Source organism: Rhinolophus sinicus, chromosome 16 (genome assembly GCF_057876585.1).
Source record: "Rhinolophus sinicus isolate RSI-liver-muscle chromosome 16, RSI-T2T, whole genome shotgun sequence".
Lineage (NCBI taxonomy): Eukaryota > Metazoa > Chordata > Mammalia > Chiroptera > Rhinolophidae > Rhinolophus > Rhinolophus sinicus.
The window spans coordinates 192386604-192408302 of record NC_142516.1 but is presented as its reverse complement, the minus strand read 5'-3'; the positions used below and the strand labels follow the sequence as shown (position 1 = coordinate 192408302).

Here is a 21699-nt window from a genome sequence, read left to right as displayed (position 1 = left end):
TTGACTGAGCCTCCCAATCCCAGTGTCTGATTTTCAGTCTCCAGATCTGTAGTTTTGCAGGGTGCCTGCCTTTGTTGGGCACTACATTATAAAATGCTAAACCGCTATAATAAAAAAATGTGTTAAGCCTCATAAGGCTGAAGTTGGCTGCTTAAAACATTGTAAAACATAGGCGTTAGAGCACCAGGCCCTTGGCTCTGTGCTGCTGATTTGGCAGCGGAGACCTCGGGCCAGAAACCTGAATTCTGGAGTCCGCCTGCCTGGGCCCCCAGTCCTGCCTGCCATTCGCTCCCTGAGCCTGGGCCAGGGACCTGCTACAGAACCTCAGGCCCCCCACTGTCACAGGGAGGGTTACTGGGGGGGGGGGGGCCTGCCTGTAGTATTCCTGGTATTCCCGGGAGGCGGGAGGCAGATGGGTCAGTGCAACGGGAAGTGGTTGCTCAGTGTCCCGCACAGTGGTGGGTGGCAAGTGTGACAGTTGTGAGTCTGTTCAATAGAAAAACTTTCATTAGCTTTCTACCGGGGCGACTGTTCTTTCAGTGGTATGCCCAGGTTTGGAATAAAGAGAATCACTGGGAGTTACAAGAGATATTTTAAACAGAATCACAAAATAAACCAAGTCGTGTGAATGCCACCTCCAGCCACCTCCAGGGCCCTCTGCTCGGCTCTGAGGCTGTGCCAGTCATGGCCAGCGCGGGCTGCACAGCGTGGACCCTGGGGAGAGGACATGAGTCCCTCCCTCAGGGGCTCAGCCCGGGAGGCACGTGTTCTGGGAGAGTGCTGACGTGGGAGAGGACAGTGTTAATCAGAAGTGACAGCTCTTCCGCTGGAGAAAGTACCGTATCAGCACTGATGGGTAGGAATGCAAGGTATGAAATCAGCCATTTCAAGGACACGCAGGAGGAGGAGGGATGCAGAGAGCTGACATTTTTGCAAAGAGGAAAGTGAGCCCAGAACCCAGGAGCCAGGGCAGCCCCCTGAGGCCCCTGCACGTGGCGCTATACTGAACGCACAGAGAAGCATGACAGGCCATGATCATATGCGGAGTCCGAGGGAGCCCCAACACGCCTCACAGCCTCGGGGTGCTGCTGGCATTTGGCGGCAGTTCACTGGCCAGTTCCGTGTGGGGACATTCAGGAGGCCGCGCGTGGGTGTTTGCTCCCCGGCCTTCCTGCCAGTCAGCCCTGCGGTGCCGGAGGCGCGGAGAGCCGGCGCCCCCTGCTGGCGACCTGCAGACCCGCAGTCTGAAGCCGGCCGCGCGGGCGGGATTCTTCAGACAGCCGCCTTCGGTCCCCAGTCAGGCGGCTTCCAGCTAATTTCTCCCGTTTTCTTGTGTATGTTTTCCGTGCAGGGAACGTAGGTGGGAGCTGGAATGGGTCATGTACCTGGTTTTAAAACAAAAGTTATTACAATATAAATTATACGATATTACTACCGTGTTTCCCCGAAAATAAGACCTAGCCGGACAGTCAGCTCTAATGTGTCTTTTGGAGCAAAAATTAATATAATACCCGGTCTTATTTTATGTTATATTATATAAGACCAGTCTTATATTATAGTACAATAAGACCGGGTCTTACATTAATTTTTGCTCCAAAAGACACATTAGAGCTGACTGTCCGGCTAGGTCTTATTTTCGGGGAAACGCGGTATATAAAATATAGTAATGGTTAATTTTAGCAGAAAAGATGACTTGAAGTCTATAGTAAATGGGCTTTGCTTAATCAGAACTTATAATTGAGCCCAGTTTTTACTCTGCTGTCCCATGTTTTAAAGAAAGAAGTGAGTCACAGGGAAAACAAATGACATCGAGCTCACTCTGAAAAGCAAGGCGAGCCTGCAGCTGGCGGACTGAGCCGAGTGGCATGCTCCCACCCTGTCCGGCCCACGTGCCGGCCAGCCAGTGGTTCGTTTATGTGTCCACTGTGGGAAGACTGTCGACAAGCCTTGAAATGAAAGGAGTTCATGTGCCAGAAATTTAAGCTGAGCTGACCCTCTCTGCCTGCCAGCATCCTCACGGGTTCTCATATTTTGAACATTTTACAAAATAGCAAGAAGGGAAACCAGAGAAAATGGATTTTTTAAGGGCGTTTGGGAGAGAGGGCCATTGTGATAACACAGTGGATTGAATTTGTCAAGCTGCCCTGCCCATATGCTTGTGTTGCGTGGCCTGGACCACTTCGCAGAAGTTAAAACTGAAGGATGGCCTTTGCTTCTTGTTTTCCTGAGTATGTGAGCTGCCAGAAGCTTGCAGGGTGTGACAAGACTCTCTCGGGTTTCTGGCTTCCTCTCAGGAGCCGAGCTCACTGCCAGGCTGTGCGGTGACCAGTGCCTTCAGCACTTTGTAGGAATGTGGAGTGGTCCTGATTTCCTGCATAAAGTGTCAGGTTCAAAGCACTTCTGTAAGTAGCCTCCCTTGTTACTTTGGATGAAATTCACACTTGTAAGTGTGAACCTCAGGATATGTGCACAAGGCAGAGGTACCCTGGGAATTTTACAGCAGCCTCTTATTGTCGGCCCAATAACCCCTCTCTGCCCCTGAGTGATGCTCACAGCCCGCCTTCTCTCTTCGTTTCTCTCTCTTATAGCCAGAGCTACCTGCAAGCCGCAAGTGATGGGCCTGCCAGCCACAGCCTGGAACCCTCTGCCAACTACAACTCCCCGAAATTCCGATCCCGGAACCAGAGTTACATGAGAGCTGTCAGCACGCTGAGTCAGGCCAGCTGTGTGAGCCAGGTCGGGGGTCCTTTCTGTCCCCTGTCCGCTGGGGCCCAGTCACGACAGCCATGTCATCCCTGAAGTCTCCCTGCCAGGGGGACAGTGCCCAGCATGTGTGGGGAAGGCCAGGGGCAGACGTGGAGGTGACTTTCACTGATTACAGACCGGGAACTTCACGAGACCGCCTCGTGCTTTGTTTACGTAGGACTGTGTGACCCTTCCGCTGATCTGGGAGTGAGGCTGACTGATCGGCTGGCCTCCCAGCCTCCTTGATCTGAGCGGATTGAGCGCACAGTGTCGTCCTTTCCCAGTACGTTTCCCAGTGAAACGAGGCCAGGGGACAGCTGTGTGGTGACCAGGCTCTGCCTACAGTGCCTGTATGTCATTCCCCCAAACTGGCCTTCTGAAGGTTCAGTAAAAAGAGTTGAAAATATGCTGTGGGGCTTGGTGTCACTCAAGAATGGACTTGATCAGGCTCAGTGGACGTGTGGCTCTGAGAAGGATTTGTCCCACGTGAATGACGCATTTCACTCAGGCCCACAGGTGTGGTCGGAGAGGAGCAGCCAGGTGAGCGGGCTGGGAGTGCTGAGCACCGAATGTTTAGGACAAGTAAGGTCGAGTCTTTAAATTTTTCATTCAACACATTGCCACTGGTTTTAACTGCCTTTAAAAATAGTGCTGGAGCTTGCCCGAGTTTTCCAGGCTCACACTTAACGCTTTCCTCCACTTCCTGTGGAGTGGCCACCGAGCATGGCTCCCATTGGAGCCCAGGTCAAATTACCATCCGCCCCTGACACCTGTGAAATTTCTAAGCCACCGTGACCTCCTCCTTCGTTGTCCAGGGACAGAGTCGGGCCTGTGTACGGTGTTGTAAGAAAGTCTCCTGAGCACCTGCCATGACTCGGGGCTGCCGCAGTCCCCTGGACACAGCCGGCCACTTTGTCCTCAACTCTTTGCGCCACTTTTTCATTGCTGATGTTCTTCAGACCACACTGGGATTTGCCAGCCTGTCAGTCCAGCGAACAGCTCCTGCCGTCGTCGTCACTCTCAGAAGGTCGTGCCCTCTGTCTCAGAGCACAGCTGCCCAGCCGACAGCTTCCCGCTCTGTGCACGTGTACACACACTGACCCGACCACAGGCGGAATCATGCCCACACTTCTCACGTCCCGCTGCGTCTTAGCAGACCTCGGGCCCTCTGACCTTCGTGTCACTTGATGAATGCCCACGTCATCCGGGTCTGCTTCGCCAAGGCGTGTGCTGAGTGATTCTGTCAGTCACTGTCATCCAGCTCTTTCTGGGCTGGGCTGGGGCTTGCAGTGCAGCAGAGTAGGACACAGATGACGGAGGCAGGCGACGGACTGAGTCTGAGAGCAGCTACCTGCCTGACACCAGATGGGTCAGAGCAGGGATTCGTGGCCCAGAGTCCCCCACAGAGGTGAGCAGGTGGCCCCAAGCAGCCCCTCGCGCCTGCCCATCTTCCCGTGCCCTCCACACCAAGCAGCTCCATTTCCTGCATCGCGCCCCCAATGCCCCTGGGGAGGGCCTATGTCCCACACCAATGCCAGTGGCGCCAACCTGCTGGTGTTTCTGGGAGACATTGCCCCCTCAGCTCAGTCCTCTCCAGACGAGCCAGCGGCACGTGTCCTTCCTGTTCGTGCAGGGGTGAGGTGGCATGTGAGCCCAAAGAGCAGCCACATCCCCCAGCCTAGCACTGGCTCCTTGCTACATGAGGAGATGAAGGCCCCAGAGGGAAAAGACCCAGGCGGGGCACTGACGTGGCGTCGGCCATTCCCATGGCGTGTTGGCCTGCCCCTGTTCCCCGTTAGAACGTGTGTCTTGTCACCTACTCAGCTGGTCCCCAACCTGGTTCTCAGGGTTTCTGCGGCCCAGTGGACCTCTGCTGTCAACCGGGCATTCACAGTGGGCATTTCAGTCACGAGTGAAAAGACGACATCCTGCCAAGGCCACGTGCACAGTATGAAGCTCCCATCTTGGTCTCCTGTCACTGCCCGTGGGGCAGCATCTGTCATCTTCCTGAGGCTCAGCCTGGCTGCATCCTCCTGAATTCACCGTCGCCATGACAGTCTAGTCTCTGCATCGACTTTATGTCTGTTCATCCACAGCTGGGTAATTCTGACAACCTGACAATTGTCCCAGCGGCAAAGCAGAGCAGGAGGGTGCACTGTCAGGAACGGCCTGTAGGGGCGCTCTGCAGCCTCCCTGCCCAAGACCCTTCCTCACGCCGCCATCCCATCTCTCCTTGTCTCTGCCTCCTTGTCTTTATAAGGGTGTTTTGGCTCCGTCATGGCCTCTCTTTCTGTCATGCATCCTTTTTGTTAATTGTGGTCAAACACATATAACCTGAAATTTACCACCTTTAGTGCACAGTTCAGGGCATTACGTACAGTCACATTGATGTGCAAACACCCCACCATCTCCAGAACTTTTCCATCTTGAAAAACTCAAACTCTGCTTTCATTGAACACCCCGCAGCCCCCCGCCCCCAGCCATGGTACCCACTGTACCACTGCTTGTCTCTGTGAGGACGACGCTCGGGACCTCACATGAGGGGAATCCTGCAGTATTTGCTTGTCCTTCTGCGCCTGGCTTCTGTCACTGAGCACAGTGTCCTCAGGGTCCATCCGTGTGGTAGCACATGCTGGCTTTCCTTCCTTCTCGGGGCTGAGCAATGCGGCTGTTTGGAGGGACCACGTTGGGTTATCATCACCCGTTGCTGGACCCTCATCGCCGCACCTTTGGTGCCTGTGAAGCTGCTGCTGAGGGTGTGGGAGTGCGTGCTCCCGCCTCGTTCAGGTCCTGCGGAAATAACCCACGTGCACCGCTGCATCAGAAGCAGCTGCTCTGAGCTTCCTGAAGAACTGCAGGATGATTTCCACAGCAGCCACACCATCTCACATCCCCACCAGCAGTGTGCAAGGCTTCCAGTGTCACCATGTCATGCTCGCTCTGTAAATGTCCCCTTTCGTGGCTGCCGAGAAGCCCACCATTGGCTTCAGGTAGAGCCCTGTGCCGTCAAAGGACAGCGCCCTCCGGACCCTGGCACCCTCACCATTTTCCTGATTTTCTCTGCTTCCTCGTGCCCTGTCCTCTAGAAGCAGTTTGAATTGCGTTTCTGAGTTTATGGTTCACAAAACAAGAAGTGGGGTGCATCGGGCCACACAGATATTCCCACTGGCCTAGGCCGCTGGGACATCCCAGACTGAGCCTGCTTTGAGCTCCAGTGCAGAGTTTTGTTCACGTCTCCAGATCTCCCTCATGCTCGGGAACAGCTCTCGGGCAGCAGAGCGCTGCTGTGCCTCTCTCGGCCAACTGGAGAGCCTTCTCAGCCACTTTCTGTTTGTTTGGGGAGTAGTCACGTCACTTCCAGAGCGACTTCACTCAGATTTTGGCTTTTTCAAGTTGTCTACGTGGATCTTGGACATAAATGGCATAAAACAACCCGAGACTTTTTGATAAAATTCCATGTAAGGGAAAACTTAGGTTGAAAGAAACTTGTAGTCCGGAAAATGGCACATTTCAATCTCATATGCATGTGTCTGACGCGTTTCACTCACAGGGTACCTGAGGCCACCCTGATGGGAAGGTCACAGTGTGTCTCTGCCCTGGATGGTCTGACTCCACCCAGCATCAGAGGCCCTCAGGCCCGTCAGATGAGTCAGATGTGACCCTTACGTCTCTCTGGCTTTTCTGGCCACACAGCTACAGCTGGTTCTCTCTCTCGCACTGTGGCCTCAGGCTGGCAGCCTGCCTGTCAGCCCTCAGGCGCACTCCTCTGTCATCTCTAGAACCAGTGACTGTCAAATGTGGACTCGTCAGCATGTCAGTAACCACATGTGACAACAGTGGAGCCCGCCGCAGGTCTGCCACTCAAGGTGGGCAGAGGCATCACATTTGTCCCTTGTCAAGGGAATCTGATTCTTTCACCTGATGCTACTCTGAACAGTTAGAGAAAAAGAACTAATCTGGTGTTTAAAACAATACTTTTCTCATTTACCTGTAACATAACCCCGGGTGGGCATCCAGGAAGTTGTTGGCGACATTTAAGTGGTGGGACAAACGCTGGACGTGGGAGACTGTGAGGCGAGCAGGGCATGGGCATCAGAGGGCACGTGTCAGCGTGGATTTACAGTGGGGTCTCCCTGGTGCCCAGATGAGTCCCAGTTTTCTGGCCCAGGCTCCCGCCGCCCCCCGGTGAGCCCAGGGCCGGACGGCCAGACAGGGAGACCATGTGGAGGGGATGCCAAGGCTCTAGCAGGCCCGCCGCAGCTCTTCCCTGAGCCCTGACTCTGTTCTCTCCTGCACGTGACTCCGCAAGCTGGGGCGCTGGCATCAACAGCAGGCACCCCGCAGGCTTACGTGTTAGCATGCATGCGATACACATGAGGGGCGGACCCCAGATATAGTAGCGATGGGAGGTCATTATCAGAGCCCCTCACCCGCACTGGCGAAATCACCCCTGCGTCGCTGACATCTGCCCATGCGCCGTGGGCTTCTCGGCCTCCGCCCACCGGTGAGCAGTGACATGTTGCCAGTCAGTTTCCACTTTTCATTCTTAAAATTCTCACCCTTTCTCCAGCCCCATTGTCTTGCCTTAGGGCCAAATTTCACTTCACTGCATTTCCACTTAAAACCGGATTTGGCTCATGGGAAACAGGAGAGCATTACCACCCAGGAACCTCAGGGAAAGCGGGTGCCACGCGCGGTCCTCCGCCCCGCACTCAGGCCCTGCAGCCGACCTGCCCTGACAGCGCGCCGCGTGGGCAGCGCTGAGCTGCCCCACTGAGCAAAGCCTTGCGTGTGTTTTCAGTGTTTCCTAAGAAATGACCCAGTAAACTATTTCCCAAGCTTCAGAGCTTCCCGTTGCCGATTTCGGGCTAATGACGCTGAACACACAAGACTAATGGGATCGGGTGCGGCGCGGCCGTGCGCCCGGGCCTCTCGCTGACTGTGCCCGGTGTGTCGTAGATGAGCGAAGCCGAGGTCAACGGGCAGCTCGAGTCGGTGTGCGAGTCCGTCTTCAGCGAGGCGGAGTCCCAGGCCATGGACGCGCTGGACCTGCCCGGCTGCTTCCGGACGCGAAGCCACAGCTACCTGCGAGCCATCCAAGCCGGTTACGCCCAGGACGACGAGTGCATTCCCGCGATGACGCCCTCCGCTGTGCCCTCGGCCGTCAGGGCCTCCGCAGGTAAGGACCGCCCCCCGCCCCCCCAGGTGTGCCAGCTTGCCCAGGAGGGGCGGGGCTTCGCCACCGCGTCCTTTACTCTGCGAGGCCGTGACTTTCCCATCGTGTGTGACACTGTCATATCTGCCAGGGTGCTTTGAAACATGTCTTTCATAGCTAACTGTTCTTTTTCTTAGAATGAAATCTATTATCAAGGTTTTTAGAAATAATCAAGTATAACTTGTAAAGTTTCGTAGAGGAAAAAAATGTAGGCGCTGATATTTGGAAGGTGGTTGTGTTTTAAATGTCGAAGTTTAATCGACCGCAGTGAGAGCAGCGGCTCCTGGGCTCCCGCGGTGTCCGGCTCCGCTGCTGGGTCCGCAGATCCATACACGGGGCTCACGGCTGCGAAGCAAAGCGATCGCTAATGGAAAGTCACTGAGCATCCGCGGGCTCTGCGACTCAATGGCACCGCTTCCTCCAGTTCTTCGGGAAACACGTCCACGCCCTGGAAATGAACCGCCGACCTAAATATCCCTCCCTGGTATTTCACTGCACGGTGTCATAGCACAGGGAGTATGCTCGGCTGGAGAAACCCGCGAGACAGGGCACTCCGTGGAAGGTCGCCCCGCTACGCGTGCAGGCTCAGCACGGCCGCCTGGGCCGAGCAGCGGTGTGACCTGAGAGTCACAGGCGTGGGACGCGGCCAGGTATCAGAGGGCAGTTCTGAGGCGAACTGGAATGTTCTTCCTGATAACTGGCGTGGGAACCGGAGTGGGAGAAGGGGACAAACCGCGTTTTGTTTGCGCGCTGAAGCACGCGGCGAGAATTTGGGGCGCCGACACGGAGTTAACAAGTTGCACGAGTCACGCCACTGCCTAAGCCCCGAGCTGTCGTGCACCTGGGGGGACACGGTCCCAGCGGGCTGGTGGGGACAGCCTGGACGCACAGCTTGCCCCACCACCCCGGGTCTTGTCAGCTTTCTGAGGGGTTCAGAGGAGGAGTGGCCCAAGGACTGATTCTCAGAGATGTTTTCAGGTCCTTTGTGGCGCCCAAGGAGATGCGATCCTGACGGCCAACCCTGGGGAGGGGGAGCAAAAGGAGGCTCTGGGTGGCAGCGGTGCGCTCCACTGGGGAGGCCCGGCCCAGGAGTGGAGGGCAGTGCCCTCCGCTGGTCCGGGTGACGCCTACAGGCCGCCAGTTCCTCAAGGTGCCACCAGGGGGCCTACAGGTGGCCTGCGGGCCTCTGGCTCTGCTCTTAGGTGTCTTGTCCCACTTGCTTCCCCTTTCGTGAAGGCAGGGACAGCTCTCACGCTCTACCCTGTGAGAAAAAGAAACGTGAACAGTGAGCAAACTAGAAACCTAGGGAATCAGGGAGCTTTAGGATCACCGCATTTAAACACACGCACTCCAAGAGACCGTTACTGGTAGGTCCGCCATTTGTCGGGTGTCTCTTATGAGCAAGTAACAACTCAGCACGAATGGTCTTCAGAAATGCTTTGAAACAATAATTACCTAGTAAAAATGACTTTTTGTTTTAGAGCTGGCATTATAGGGGAAATAAAAATAAAACAGGTTTCATAGAAATAATGCAAGAACCAGTGCAGAACTGAGACTAAAATTCTAATTTATGTACACACCATTTTACCAAGTACATTTTGTATTCCCAAAACGTATGCACCAAATAAATTATGAAAGGTGCTTCTCTTCAAAGTTTCTCCTGGGTCTTGGCATAGTTATTGACTCAGAATTTCTTCCAGACCTTTGGGGGTGGCCAGAGGTGGGGACGGCCTGAGAATCCAGTAAGAGAATGGAAAACACTGGGGACATAGCATTGTCCCTTACAAGCTGCTATTTTGAAGAAGTGTGAGTGCAGCTAAATCATTAGTTCCTCACTTTCTGTTTTACTCTAAGCTTTATCTGTTAAATACTTACAACACTTCTTGCCTAATTAGAGTTGAGCTGGCATGCAACAAGTCTGTTCAGTAAGAGGGTGAAAGATGCCAGAGAAATGAAAACATCCCTGTCTGGAAAACAGAGACACCCGAGTAGGGACAGAGCTTCCTGGCCCTGGGAGAACGAGTTTCAGTGGCTGTCCACGCAGCTGGGGACCCTATACTGCCACCAACATCTAATGGCTTCCCTTGTCAACATGTGTATGTGAGTGTGCGCAGAGAAAGAAAGATTATTTTGACAAATTGATTTTCTCTGATGGTTCTAAAACTACCTCTTGAAAACAATTCCAGAAAAGTTATTTTCTGAAACATTCACACTGATTTTTTTGAAGAATAGGACTTATTTAATAGGATTTTTTTTTTTTTTTTTTGCATCCTTGAAAAGCCACAGTTGGTGTCATGAGGTTGTCTCACCTTCTGTAAGATGCAAATATGTAATTGTAATGTTCATATAGCAATAATCATCTCTTAAAATGATGTGTGGAAGGTTTGTTAAGGATGTAGAAATACAGTTTTCAGTATCTCTTTTAAGCTCTGACAGGCTGGGGCTGCAGGAATGCTTGGCGCGTCTGGGGCTTGGGTGCCTGTTTGTTCCCTGAGCACCCAAAAGCACCTGGTGGTTCGGCCGCAGCAGCTGTGTCCCATCTCAAGTCCAGGAGGTCAGCTGGGACGAGGGCGCACAGCGTGACCACACGCGTGTTTGCACCCCACTGTCCCCTCATTATGACAAACTCCTCATTGATTAGTGTCCTCCCTTTAAATGAAGTGGTTTTGAAAATATCTAACTTTCATTTCACACATGGTTTCCTTCTCATCTGTGTAATGATTTATCAGACAGATTTACTTGTCTAAATATGCATTTCACTCGATTTTTCTAGGGAGAGAATGTTATTGATGTCATGGAGGAAAATGCTGTAAAATTAGGTTATAATGATTTTTCTCTGGGTCAAAAATTTTCTCAACATATGTCACTACTGATTCTAGAAGTCATTGAGACAAAGGGAAAATCCATACAAAGCTGACAGAGGAAACTGCCATAAGCTCATTTTTATTTGATTGTTTGTAGAGTGACTTATCTCCCAAGGGTACGTAATAATTTCCGGTGTCTGAGCTAGCCTCAAGCCTCTGGAGTCTGACTGCCTTCCTCAGCTCCCACACGGGACTGTGAGCTGGTCCCAACCGTCGTCACATGTGCTCTGACTCAGCCCCACCTGTCTCCCTTGGGTGAGGCCCCGGTGGTTCCATGGGGCCCACTCACCTGATTCAGAATCATTTCCCAGCTTCAATCACATCGGCAAAGTGCCTCTCACCATGTAATGTGCCAGGGACCCACACATGAACATCTGGGGCCATTTTTGTGTCTGCCCGACCAGGATTTCAGTGGATACTGGTTGAGTGCATGAATGAATGAATGCATGCATGCATGCATGCATGCATAATGTCTTCGCTGGAACCCGGTCCCGTGTGAGCGTTGATACAGTCTCAGACAGATACGCCGGGGTCAGTGCTCTTCTCGGCACGTTCCACGAATCCTGGTAAGAAATTCAAGTTCACGCCGATGATACGAAACCAAGTCCTCAGCGGCTGCCAGGCAACCGTGCAAGAAACACCTCACCTGTGGCCAGGTGGGAGCCCACGTGATGTGGTGCAGGGGTTTTCCTCCCGTCGTGTCTGCCCTGCGTGGCAGCATAGATCTGTGCTGTGATTCCAGAAACTGGAACGTGGGGACATTGTGTGTGATCCGTCAGCCCAGACACTCCCGCAAATGTCCCCGTGGCTGTCACGGTCACCGCCAGGATTTCGGCTCAGAAAATACCAGCGCTGGTGTTTGTGTGAAGCCCTGAGAAGCTCTTTGTTGTGAGGGGAGCCATGGTCAGGCCTTTGAAGCAGACCCCTCCCTGAATCTGAGGCAGAGAGGACATTTGCCTCGGGGTGCGTCTGACTGCAGCGCTGAGACCTCTGAAGGGTAAGAAGGGCTCTGCAGAAATCCTCCTTGCTGCTTGTCCTTTCCACGGACATGTGCGTTTTACAAGAAGTCAAGATACGCAGCCTGAACATGTAAAAGTGGACATACTCTGTGACTTCATTGCCATCTTTTCTTTGAGCCACAATCAGAGAATCATCTGTTGCTTTATCTGCTCCTGCTGGAGACCCTCTGGCCAGGGAAGTGGAACAGTCAGGACCAGTGAGAGAAGTCAGAGTGTTAGTGCCTGCACACAGAGGATGGACACCTACAGGACCTGGCAGAGGCGGGAGCCCAAGAAGCATTGGCGGAGACGGTGCGGGGTTGGGATGGACACGAGCACTGAGTGGAAGGAGGACGAGCAGCCAGCGTCCAGTGGCGCCTCCCAAGGGCCAGTGTCTAATGTGTGTCCACAGAACAGGCGTGTGGGGGTTAAACGTGTGCTTCCCAGGTTTCAGAAACAGCTGTGCATTTGAACAGGGAACTCCATGTGAGAGCAAGAACAAATGTATTCCCAAAGATTTTCCCTAATAAACAATGTGCTCTCTCCTTCCAAAACGCCTCTCTTAGCAGTACCCACCTGTCCACTTGCGTGGGCCAGGAGAAACAGCCGTGCAGTGTTTGGGGACAGAGCCCCAGAGAGCAGTTTCCAGGCTCTCGGCGTCACGTGGGAAGGTGCTGGCTCGGGTAGTAGATGGCCGTCAGCTGTAACCAGTTAGCCAATTAGCCACTGATATAACTGCCGTCGCTGTGTTTGTTGGTTGGTTTGTTGGTTGGCAGGCAGAGAACCCAACAGCAGATTGCAGATCATGTGGCTCCTGCTTCCTGTGTCTCCAAACCAGCCGCCAGCGAGAATATAGTGGTGTGAGTCCCCTACCTATGGCTCCGTGGGTGTTCCTTTTTGGCCTCACCATGTCCTGCGTTCTTGTGTGGAGAGCGGGAGCTGTGACCCCGCATGACACAGTGTCCAGTGAATTCTGTCATTCTGTCCCCGTACAGGTGAGCGCGTCAGGGTCCACTTGCCCCTGTGGGATTGAAACTGGAGCCACAGGTTCTGACTCCTCGTCCAGATTCACACCGTTTACAGTTGTAACAATGTGTCACCTAAGCAGGACTACAGGGAGATACAGGCGTGTGGATTTAGTCGGAGATCATGCAGGACATCCCGTGTTGTCCTCACGACTGGTTACAAGAAATAATTGTTTAACCTGAGGATAAGTAAGCCAGTCAGGTGGGTGGTTTATATCCTGTGACCTAAATCAGCACCGAGTAAATACATGAGTGAGAGCACCGCTGGGGGTAGAGGCGTCATCTCTACCAGGTGTGAGGACACCAGCTCACGTGTGTCCAGGCTCCCTCCCCGCGGCACAGCCTCCCGCTGGGTCTGCTGAGGCTGCGACCATGCCCACCTGGGCCTCTGCCTGGTCCCCTGCTTGGCCCCTGCTCAGACTTCCCGTCCGCCCTCATCGTGCCTCCACACCGCCTCCAGGATTCCCTTCTCCAAAATACAGTCGGGTCCCAGCATTTCCGCCTCACGCCCTCTCTTGGTCTCCTGTTCCCACTGAGGAAAGGCTGCTGCCCTCTACAGGGACTGAGCCCAGCGAGCCCTCCAGCTGCCCTGTCACCCCACCAGCTCTCACTCCCCCCGAAATCGCCCCATTCTGTTCCTTCGCATCCGCTGTGTGTTCAGCCCAGAATTTGCTTCCCTGGGCTTTTTGCCTCTTCCCTCGCTACATGACCTCAACTCAGCAGCCTTCTCCAGGAAGCCTCCCCTGATTGCTCTGCCTCTAATCAGTGTAGGTGCCGCCCTGAATGAATTCCTTCCCTCCCAACACCCTGAGCAGACAAGTTCCAACAAAAGAACATACTATTAAAACAAACAAAACAAATTCTAATTTCCATATATTTTAAAAACGTACTTCTCTTTTAAAGACACAGGGATATTGGATGACAAAAATTTAGGCCACAATAGAGAATTAAATTTACTACTTGTATACATTTAATGTCTCAAAATATGTTTAAAAAGCATGGATTCTATGGCTTTTACTCCTTACAATATGTTAGTTTAGAAAGCATTAAATTAAAACAGGCTATTTAAATTCACAAAATTATAAAATATTATGAGAATATTGAAAAGAAAATACCTTTGCTCCTTCAGGAAAAAAGAAATATGGTAACAATACTTTAAAATCAAATCGCTTAGTGTCAGTTATTTAGTTTTCTTTCCTTGCAACGATGTGGACAGTGGCCCCTGTGACACAGTGGCATCCACTCAGGCTCAAGGTGGCCAGTGCTACCAAGAAAATCCCCACTCAGCATAATTTGGGGTCACATGCAGCGCATTTGGGGGAACGGTGCTGACAGGCAAATCCGGTCACTTTCCCAAGCTCAGAGCCCAGGAAGTTTTTCTCTCTAAACTGCCATAAGATGTGAGTACTGCTGCCAGCTTGCCGATGGCTTTCATTCTGCGAATGATTTTTCTGAGTTTAAAGGAGAGTGACAGTTTAAAAGGTTCCATGTGACATCAGGAACACCCAGCATGCCGTAGGTCATAAATAAACATTTGGGGGATGCGTAAATTAATGGCTCAGTCTTTCTGTGGATGGCGCGTGGGACATCTTATACCTCATTATAGAACTGGCATTACTCATTTCAAGAAGCTCCAGAAGTCCAGGTCGGGTTGTTTTTTAAATAAAGACTAAAGTGTGAGCTGGAACACAGTAACAGGAGTCAGCTGCTGGCCACCACACTAGGAGCGGCTTCTGAAAAGGACAGTAAACTGCCACTTTGGCCCGAGTGCAGTCTGTGATCTTATCTCAAAGCCTTGCTACAGGGTGGACTCACTGTGCGTTTGCTCTCATGCCAGCTGGTTGTCTCCGTGCCCTGTGCCTCCTGCGAGTGAGGGACACGCTTTCCCGAGACAGCAGAGGGCTGCCGGGAGCCCATTGCTGCCGTGTGTCAGAAGCGCCTGGTGTTCGTGGTAGTATTATTGATGGGGATTTGGGGCAGGTCTGTTTCAGCGACTAGGACAAAGCAGGAATTCAGAGCTCACCCCTGTTTGCATAGGGTGTGCTCCTTGCACTGGGTCTGGCAGCTTTGTTAGCAAACAGCCATCTACCCCTTTTGCAGAAGGTAGGGGGAGCCTGCAGCCCGATGCCTCCTAACATGGTGCCAGAATAGCCTCCCCACGTCCAGCCCCTCTCGCTTCCCTTCTGGCCACACGAGGCGTGGGCCGTGCTCAGCTAGTGCAGACTGCTGGGGCGTATGGCTCCCGGCAGGCTCCGAGTGTGCACGCAGGACCTCTGGCCCACGCAGCTCTCTGATTTACTGGCTCAGCAGCCGTCCGCCATCTGACCACTTGCTCTCAAGGAGACAGGCACAGAGGCCGTTCCAAATGCCGGCCCAGGTGCGGGGCTCGCCTGGAGGTTATGATGTGTCATCCGTATTGTAGGTTTGGGAACCTTCCGAGTTTCTTACTACACTCTGTAGGAGAACCTGACGATATTTAGGGTGTATTCCCTGAGCATCAGTAAGTTTAGTCAGAAGTTAGCTATTGTTTTTTCTCTTGCAAGTACCCTTTTTTTATTATTATACTGATTTTTTGTCATGGAAAGCCCTTTTCTTTTCCTTAATAAGGAGACAGCAGTGACTCTGCATATACTGATGTATGTAGGTCGGCAGCCATGCACTCACTGTTGGCTCTGTGCAGACATGGAAATCCGTGATTTCATCATCAGACAAAACACCACCTAAGAAGTACCCTGTGGGGACAGAGCCAGGAGTGCAGTTTCCAAGCTCCCAGCCTCACGTGGAAAGGTGCTGGCTCAGGCAGTAAATGGCCATCAACTGTGATTGGATGGCCATCAGCTGTGGCTAATTGGCCGTCAGCTGTAACCAGTGAGCCACTGGCCACTAATATAACTTCCGTGGCTACACTAGCAGAAAATGGAGGGCTAGGAAGAAGATGGTGGCTGAGGTAGCAAGAGCGGATTGCAGCTAGCAAGTGGGGTTGGTTGGTTGGTTGGCAGAGACAAGTGGACGGCAGGTTGCAGATAGTGTGGCTCCTTCTTCCTGTGTCTCCAACGCAGCCGCCAGCGAGAATATAGTGGTGTGACTCCCCCATCTATGGCTCTGTGGGTGTTCCTTTTTGGCCTCACCATGTCCTGCGTTCTTGTTTGGGGAGTGGGAGCTGAGACCCTACATGACACCCCACATGACATATCCCTCCCCAAATTTTGATAGTGAAAATATAATTCTGGAACCACTTTAACATGGACTCTGTTCAAAATTAAGTGTCTCGAATAAAACTAAGTACACACACACACACACACACGCACACACACACACACACACACCAATTGTGAAGACATACGACAGGTGCATCTGTTATACAATTTACAACTTCTCAAACAACAGATTAATCAAAGTCACCCAGTTGCCACCCAGTTGTGTCACTGTTATTGATCTGTCAATGTTTCCACTGAAAATAATCATTCTTTGCAAAAATGTTTTTCATCTAAGTTTAAAGCTTCCCATTTTCAAAGACTGGAGACATAATTGCATCCTAGCAAACAGTTAATTTGGAGGGCACCACACCATGCTTTCTTGTTTCATCTCGCTGCCCAATCATCAGACCCCAGTGCATGCTGCCTCTGCTCACGTATCTGTCCCCTTTTTGGGTGATCATTTTACTTACTGCCTGGCCCTTTGAACATTGTGTGCTTGGAAACTTGCATGACTCTTCACATCATTAAAGTTGGTTCGTTCTCAGTATTTCTTTAGAAAACTCCAAGTTCTTATTATGTAATGTGATTTTTAGATATTTAAAGTGAAAACAGGAAGTATCTCGAACAGTGAAGCAGCTGTCATCACTTCCCTCTGTCTGCAGGATGTTAAATGCTGCTTAGACTATAATTTCTTGCTAATTAGCATGTTTGAGCTCTGAGTCTTTGCTGCTCACCCATCAATGTTGCCCCAGACCTTGGATGGCCCACGTAAGTTTTTGTGACTTTTGGGAAACCATTGTGTACATGCCTTTGGGGTGCGATTGTTAGGTCCTGCTTGCTTTACACTTGTGTTCTGAGAGTAACATTAATTAAAACGTCAAAATAGCTGTAATTTTTTATGCTGAATCTTTCATCTTCAAAGTTTGGTTTCTCCACTATCCAGACTCTCATTTAGACATCCGTGGGCTCGATTACTGTAATTCCTCTTATGCTGTTATCTTTGAATTTCTAAGTCAGAGAGTGCAGTGTATTTCAGTGTGGCTGTTACATCCAAACAGAATGCAATGCTTGCTGCTAGAAACATCCTTCATCTGGATTACGTATTTGTGCTTTATTCGGTATAAGGCTAAATTTTAAATGTCCTTTTTGGCTTGCAGAGGACGTCCAGTGATTGAGTTCAGAAGTGGTGTCCAGCCCTACAGGTGTACATGCAGAATTAGGCATGTTTGAAGGAATCATGTGTTCACATTTGCGATGACTCGAAATCACATAGAAGTATAGACTGGCCAGCCGTGTGTTGCATCTCATTCAAGTTCGCATATCTCAAATAAAATGTGTTTCTCTAAACTCTCCTTCAGTAGATGTGCCAACCCAGCACTTTGGAGGCCTACAGGGAAGCCCTGTGGTCACTTCCATTGGCCTTCTGTCCCCTGGGGGCCAGGTAGGAGGATGACCCTGGTGCTAACTTTGCCGGGGAAAACGTACACCAGCCACCCTGTCCGTACAGAGACCACCAGCTGCCGTAACTGCTGAGCAGCTGAAACTGCTGGTGCCGCAGAGAAACTGGCATTACTTGTGGTTTAGATGTTTCAATACCGTAGCAGCTCAGGTCACTGAAATGTGTCTGCGCGACTGGACAGCGCAGTCCAGCATGGAGCCCCGTGTGTGTGCTGGAGATCAGCTGTGCGTTTGGGGCCCAGCGTTTGCGGGTGAGGCCTCCTCCCCCTCCCCTTTTCTCTGCCAACAGTGCTCCCAGCCACAGCCTCTTCCCATCTTCCCGCCCAACAGTCCTTTTGACCCAGGGCTTGGAGCAGTTTCTTCAGGAGTGCGAGGCCGAGGGGTGAACGCATGTGAGATTGACGGACACCAGGTGGACACGAAGGGCCCCTTAAACCACCCGGAAGAGCTGAGCCACTTTCACACCAAGGGTGGGACAGGCCATGGTGAGGATGTGAGGTCGCCCTGGCCGAGGGCAGAGGTGGCGAGGCGGACAGGAGGCGGCCTGAGAGGCCGTCCAGGAGGAAAAGCCCAACCAGGGGGCGGGAGAGGCCGAGCTTTGAGGGTGGGACCCTTATCGTAAGCGTCTCTGCGTCCCCTGGAATCAGGCCTGGAATACAGCCATTTCCAACCATTTTCCTTTGGAGGCTGGTTCACATTCAGGGAAAAAGTCCTCAAACAAACAGATGATTTTAGATGTTTTTCTGGTGTAGACAAAGTGCAAAGCCTCCTTCCTAGTAACCGTCTTCCTGCCTCTGTTTTCTGCCCTCAGATCTCTTTCCCACGCATTCTTTTAAAAACGTATCAACTTCATGCATTTTCATGTGCAATTTTATGCCTTAAAACTCTATCGTCCTGACATGAAAAACTCATTTTGTTTTATTTGCCCATGTTTATTTGAGTATTTATTAGGAAATCCACCCACACAGATTAAACAATAATTGATGACTAGGCGGGGACATGGAAGTCCCTGGGAACAGAGCAGCAGAAATGGTGTTTCCACGGCCGCAGCAGGACGCTTGCTCAGTCTGTCCCCACAGACGCCGCTCAGTCCCCTCCAGGACGTCCGTGCTCTGTGCGCGTCTGGGCGTGGAGCCAGCCCGCAGCCCTCAGCCTGCACACAGCCTGCCTGCGTGGCGCTGTGACGAGGGGCACCTGGGTTCCCTTTCAGAGGCACTTCTGTCGGTTCTTCGCTTCCAGATACAGAAAAATAAGCAGCAGTGATGGGAAACCCACTCACACCAAACGGGTGCTAGGATGCCCAGCCTTTGCTGTGACAACAGTAACGCCTAAGCTGGGCAAACACCCCTGATGACTCTTGGGCAGCATGTACGAGACCCGAACACAGTCTCACCTCCAAATGCTTCGGCTTTGCTTCAGCAGAGTCATTGTGCGCCCCGTGCGCAGCCCGTGTGCGGCCCGTGTGCACCAGGCGGGGTAAACGAGCTGAAGCGGCTGTTTGCGGGCAGAGGTGAGGGGATTTGGGTGGGATGGATTTGGAGACATGGCGTTTCTTCTCAGTTGACTGTGTTTATAACCAGTAAGTGTACTCATGGGAGCAAACGACCTTCTGATATTACTTACAGTATTTTCTCCATTATAGAAGGGATGCCTGTGCGTTATAAGCATTTTTAGGACATACAGAAAAATGTAAGAGAAATTAGTCGCCCATATTGTCACACAGTAAGACCAGGACTGACAGTTTTAGGGTCTTGTAATCTTTCACAAATATGTTGTCAGTCTGGAGATAACTTAGTGTATCCTGCCTTTTTCCAGCGTTACAGAATGAGCATTTTCCCCGATGCCGTGAGCTGTGTGAAAATTATGGAGCAACTGCCTTGTTGCTGTTGCCGGACTTCTCGCCTCCTTGTAACCGTTGGGAGCGTTTGCATGTAGACTCCTGCTACACAGCGTCCCCTTGTTGCATTGCTTTCTCAGGCTGGACACTGGGAACGGACTTGCGTGATGGGTCCTGGGGTGGACACGGGACGCTGCCAACCGACTCTCTGTGCGGGGGAGGAGGGGACATCCACTTCTGTTGACTTGGGACTCCTGTTCTCCTTACAGCTATCTCGTACACAAATTACAAGAAGACTCCACCCCCCGTACCCCCGCGGACCACTTCCAAGCCTCTGATCTCGGTGACAGCGCAGAGCAGCACGGAGTCCACACAGGACGCCTACCAGGACAGCCGTGCCCAAAGGACATCCCCGTGGCCCCAGGATGGCCGTGGCCTCTACAACTCCACGGACAGTCTGGACAGCAACAAGGCCATGAGTCTGGCCCTAGAGACGGCCGCTGCCCAGCGCCACGCGTCCGACAGCCAGAGCGGCCCAGCACGGACTGGCGACAAGGCCATCCTGGCATCCAAGGCCGAGGACTTCCTCAGGGGCACACGTGCCTCCATCAGCATCCAGGTAGCCTCTGCCAGCGCGCTGGTCCCCACAGACCCACAGGCCCCTGAGGGCCACAGGCACCAGGCAGGTCTCTGTTCATGTTGCAAGGCTATAGGTGCAGTAGGCGAGCAGCCCCCCAGGGCCACTCAGGTCTCCGTCCCATGCCCGCTCTGCCACCCGTAGGTCCCCTCCCTACCCAGTACATTGTCGAGGGACCACTGGCTACTTAGCATGGAAATAGGTAACTGATGCTTCAGAAGGAATTTCCTGTTGAAAGTGATGTTTCAAAAGCTTTCCAGTCTTGCAGCCAAACAGGTAAGTGGGGGGAGGTGCTGTGAACATAGAGGGACAGAAGAGAGGACAGGACAGGGGACGGTGCCCAGCGTCACCCCATGTGGGCCGCCCGGGGCCTGCTTTGTCCGCTGCAGGACATTTGTCCCATGGTCTCAGACTGCCGGGGGCCCCAAACCCCTGCCCGAGACGCAGACCTGGCAGTGCCCCCCGGGGCTCTGAGCAGTGGCACCGCCGTCTCCCTCCCACCTCCCACCCACCCCAGCTCGGTCCAGCGCATCCACTCTGAGCACATGGTAGGGCCTGTTCTGAGACACAGGGCCAGGTCCCCACTCACTTCCCAGCGCAGGGACGACACAGGACACTCCTCACCCCAATGAAACTTCCCCTCAATCTGTCTCGGCGACTGTCCCCTACCAGGTCCTGTGACACGGTGAGGCAGGGTGTCTGTGTCCAGCGGAAGTTATAAAAATCAGGGGGCTTCACGGCCACCAGGGAGGAGGGCGAGCAGACCTGACTGAGTGAGTGAGGGAACGCACTGGGCGTCCGTGGACGAGGGACGGGGAGCAGGCTGGGGGGCGCCACGGCCCGGTCCTGCAAGCAGGCCCCCACACTGTGGTTCGTTGTTTTGTTTAGGACTCTGAGTTCCCAGAGCGTCAGCCCTACCCAAGGTCAGATGTAAGTACAACATGCTCACAGCCCGGAACGCATGAATTTATTTATCTCCTTTCTCTGGACTTTCCATACAACTGCTCTTGTTGCCTGTCCTGATTCTATATGCCAGGCACTGTGCTGGGAGGTCCCGTTAGAGCAGGGGACCCTGGCACCCCGTGTGTAAGCGTCCCACCCATGACAGTGAAGGGGGCTCACACAGCCCCGTAACTTGCTGTGACCACAGCGCAGCACATAGGACAGTCAGGGCTCCTGCCGATCGTTCTGGCCGCCAAGTCACAGCTCAAGACCCTTATGAGGTCCCCAAATTAACCAGAGGACTTCATGTTCTTTTCACCTGCCACCTTCCCAGGCTTTCTCCTGGCTGCCCTCTCCCCACAAGAAGGGGTGGGATGTCACCTTGTGAGCACGTGTCCTGACTTATGTGAACATAGTGGGGACATAATTCCGAAACCCGTCACGTGACATGATTGGGCTGGTAGAGGATGTGCCTTCACCCTGGAGCCCGGTGTCCTTTCCCTCCCGTAGCCCATGCTGTGCCCCCGCCAGGCCCGCGCTGCTGCCAGAGTGCCCGCCCCGACCCACACCCTCCCCCACCCACTGGCACGCAGCTCACACATTAGCCCTCCTGGAAGCCTTTCTGGACGCTGTCCCCAGACTTCGTGCTCAGCGATGGCCGGCCTGTCCCTTCGCCTTTGATAACCCTACACCCAGCACAGTGCCTGGCACATAGCGAGTGCTCGTGAATGTGAGGAAGCGAGGGGGCAGGTGAGTGGGCAGTGAGACAAGTGTGGATGCA

General features: G+C 52.9%; 1 protein-coding gene across 6 annotated transcripts in view; it reads left to right on the top strand.

Moving 5' to 3' along the window:
- The window catches only part of DLGAP2 (DLG associated protein 2), a 451130-nt gene that overhangs the window by 409976 nt on the left and 19455 nt on the right, over positions 1-21699 (top strand). For all 6 annotated transcript variants that reach the window (XM_074329261.2, XM_074329259.2, XM_074329260.2 and 3 more), the window contains 4 exons: positions 2589-2736; positions 7705-7924; positions 19609-19958; positions 20865-20906. In XM_074329261.2, coding sequence (XP_074185362.2) covers positions 2589-2736; positions 7705-7924; positions 19609-19958; positions 20865-20906 — 760 coding nt within the window. The remainder of the gene's footprint in view (positions 1-2588; positions 2737-7704; positions 7925-19608; positions 19959-20864; positions 20907-21699) is intronic.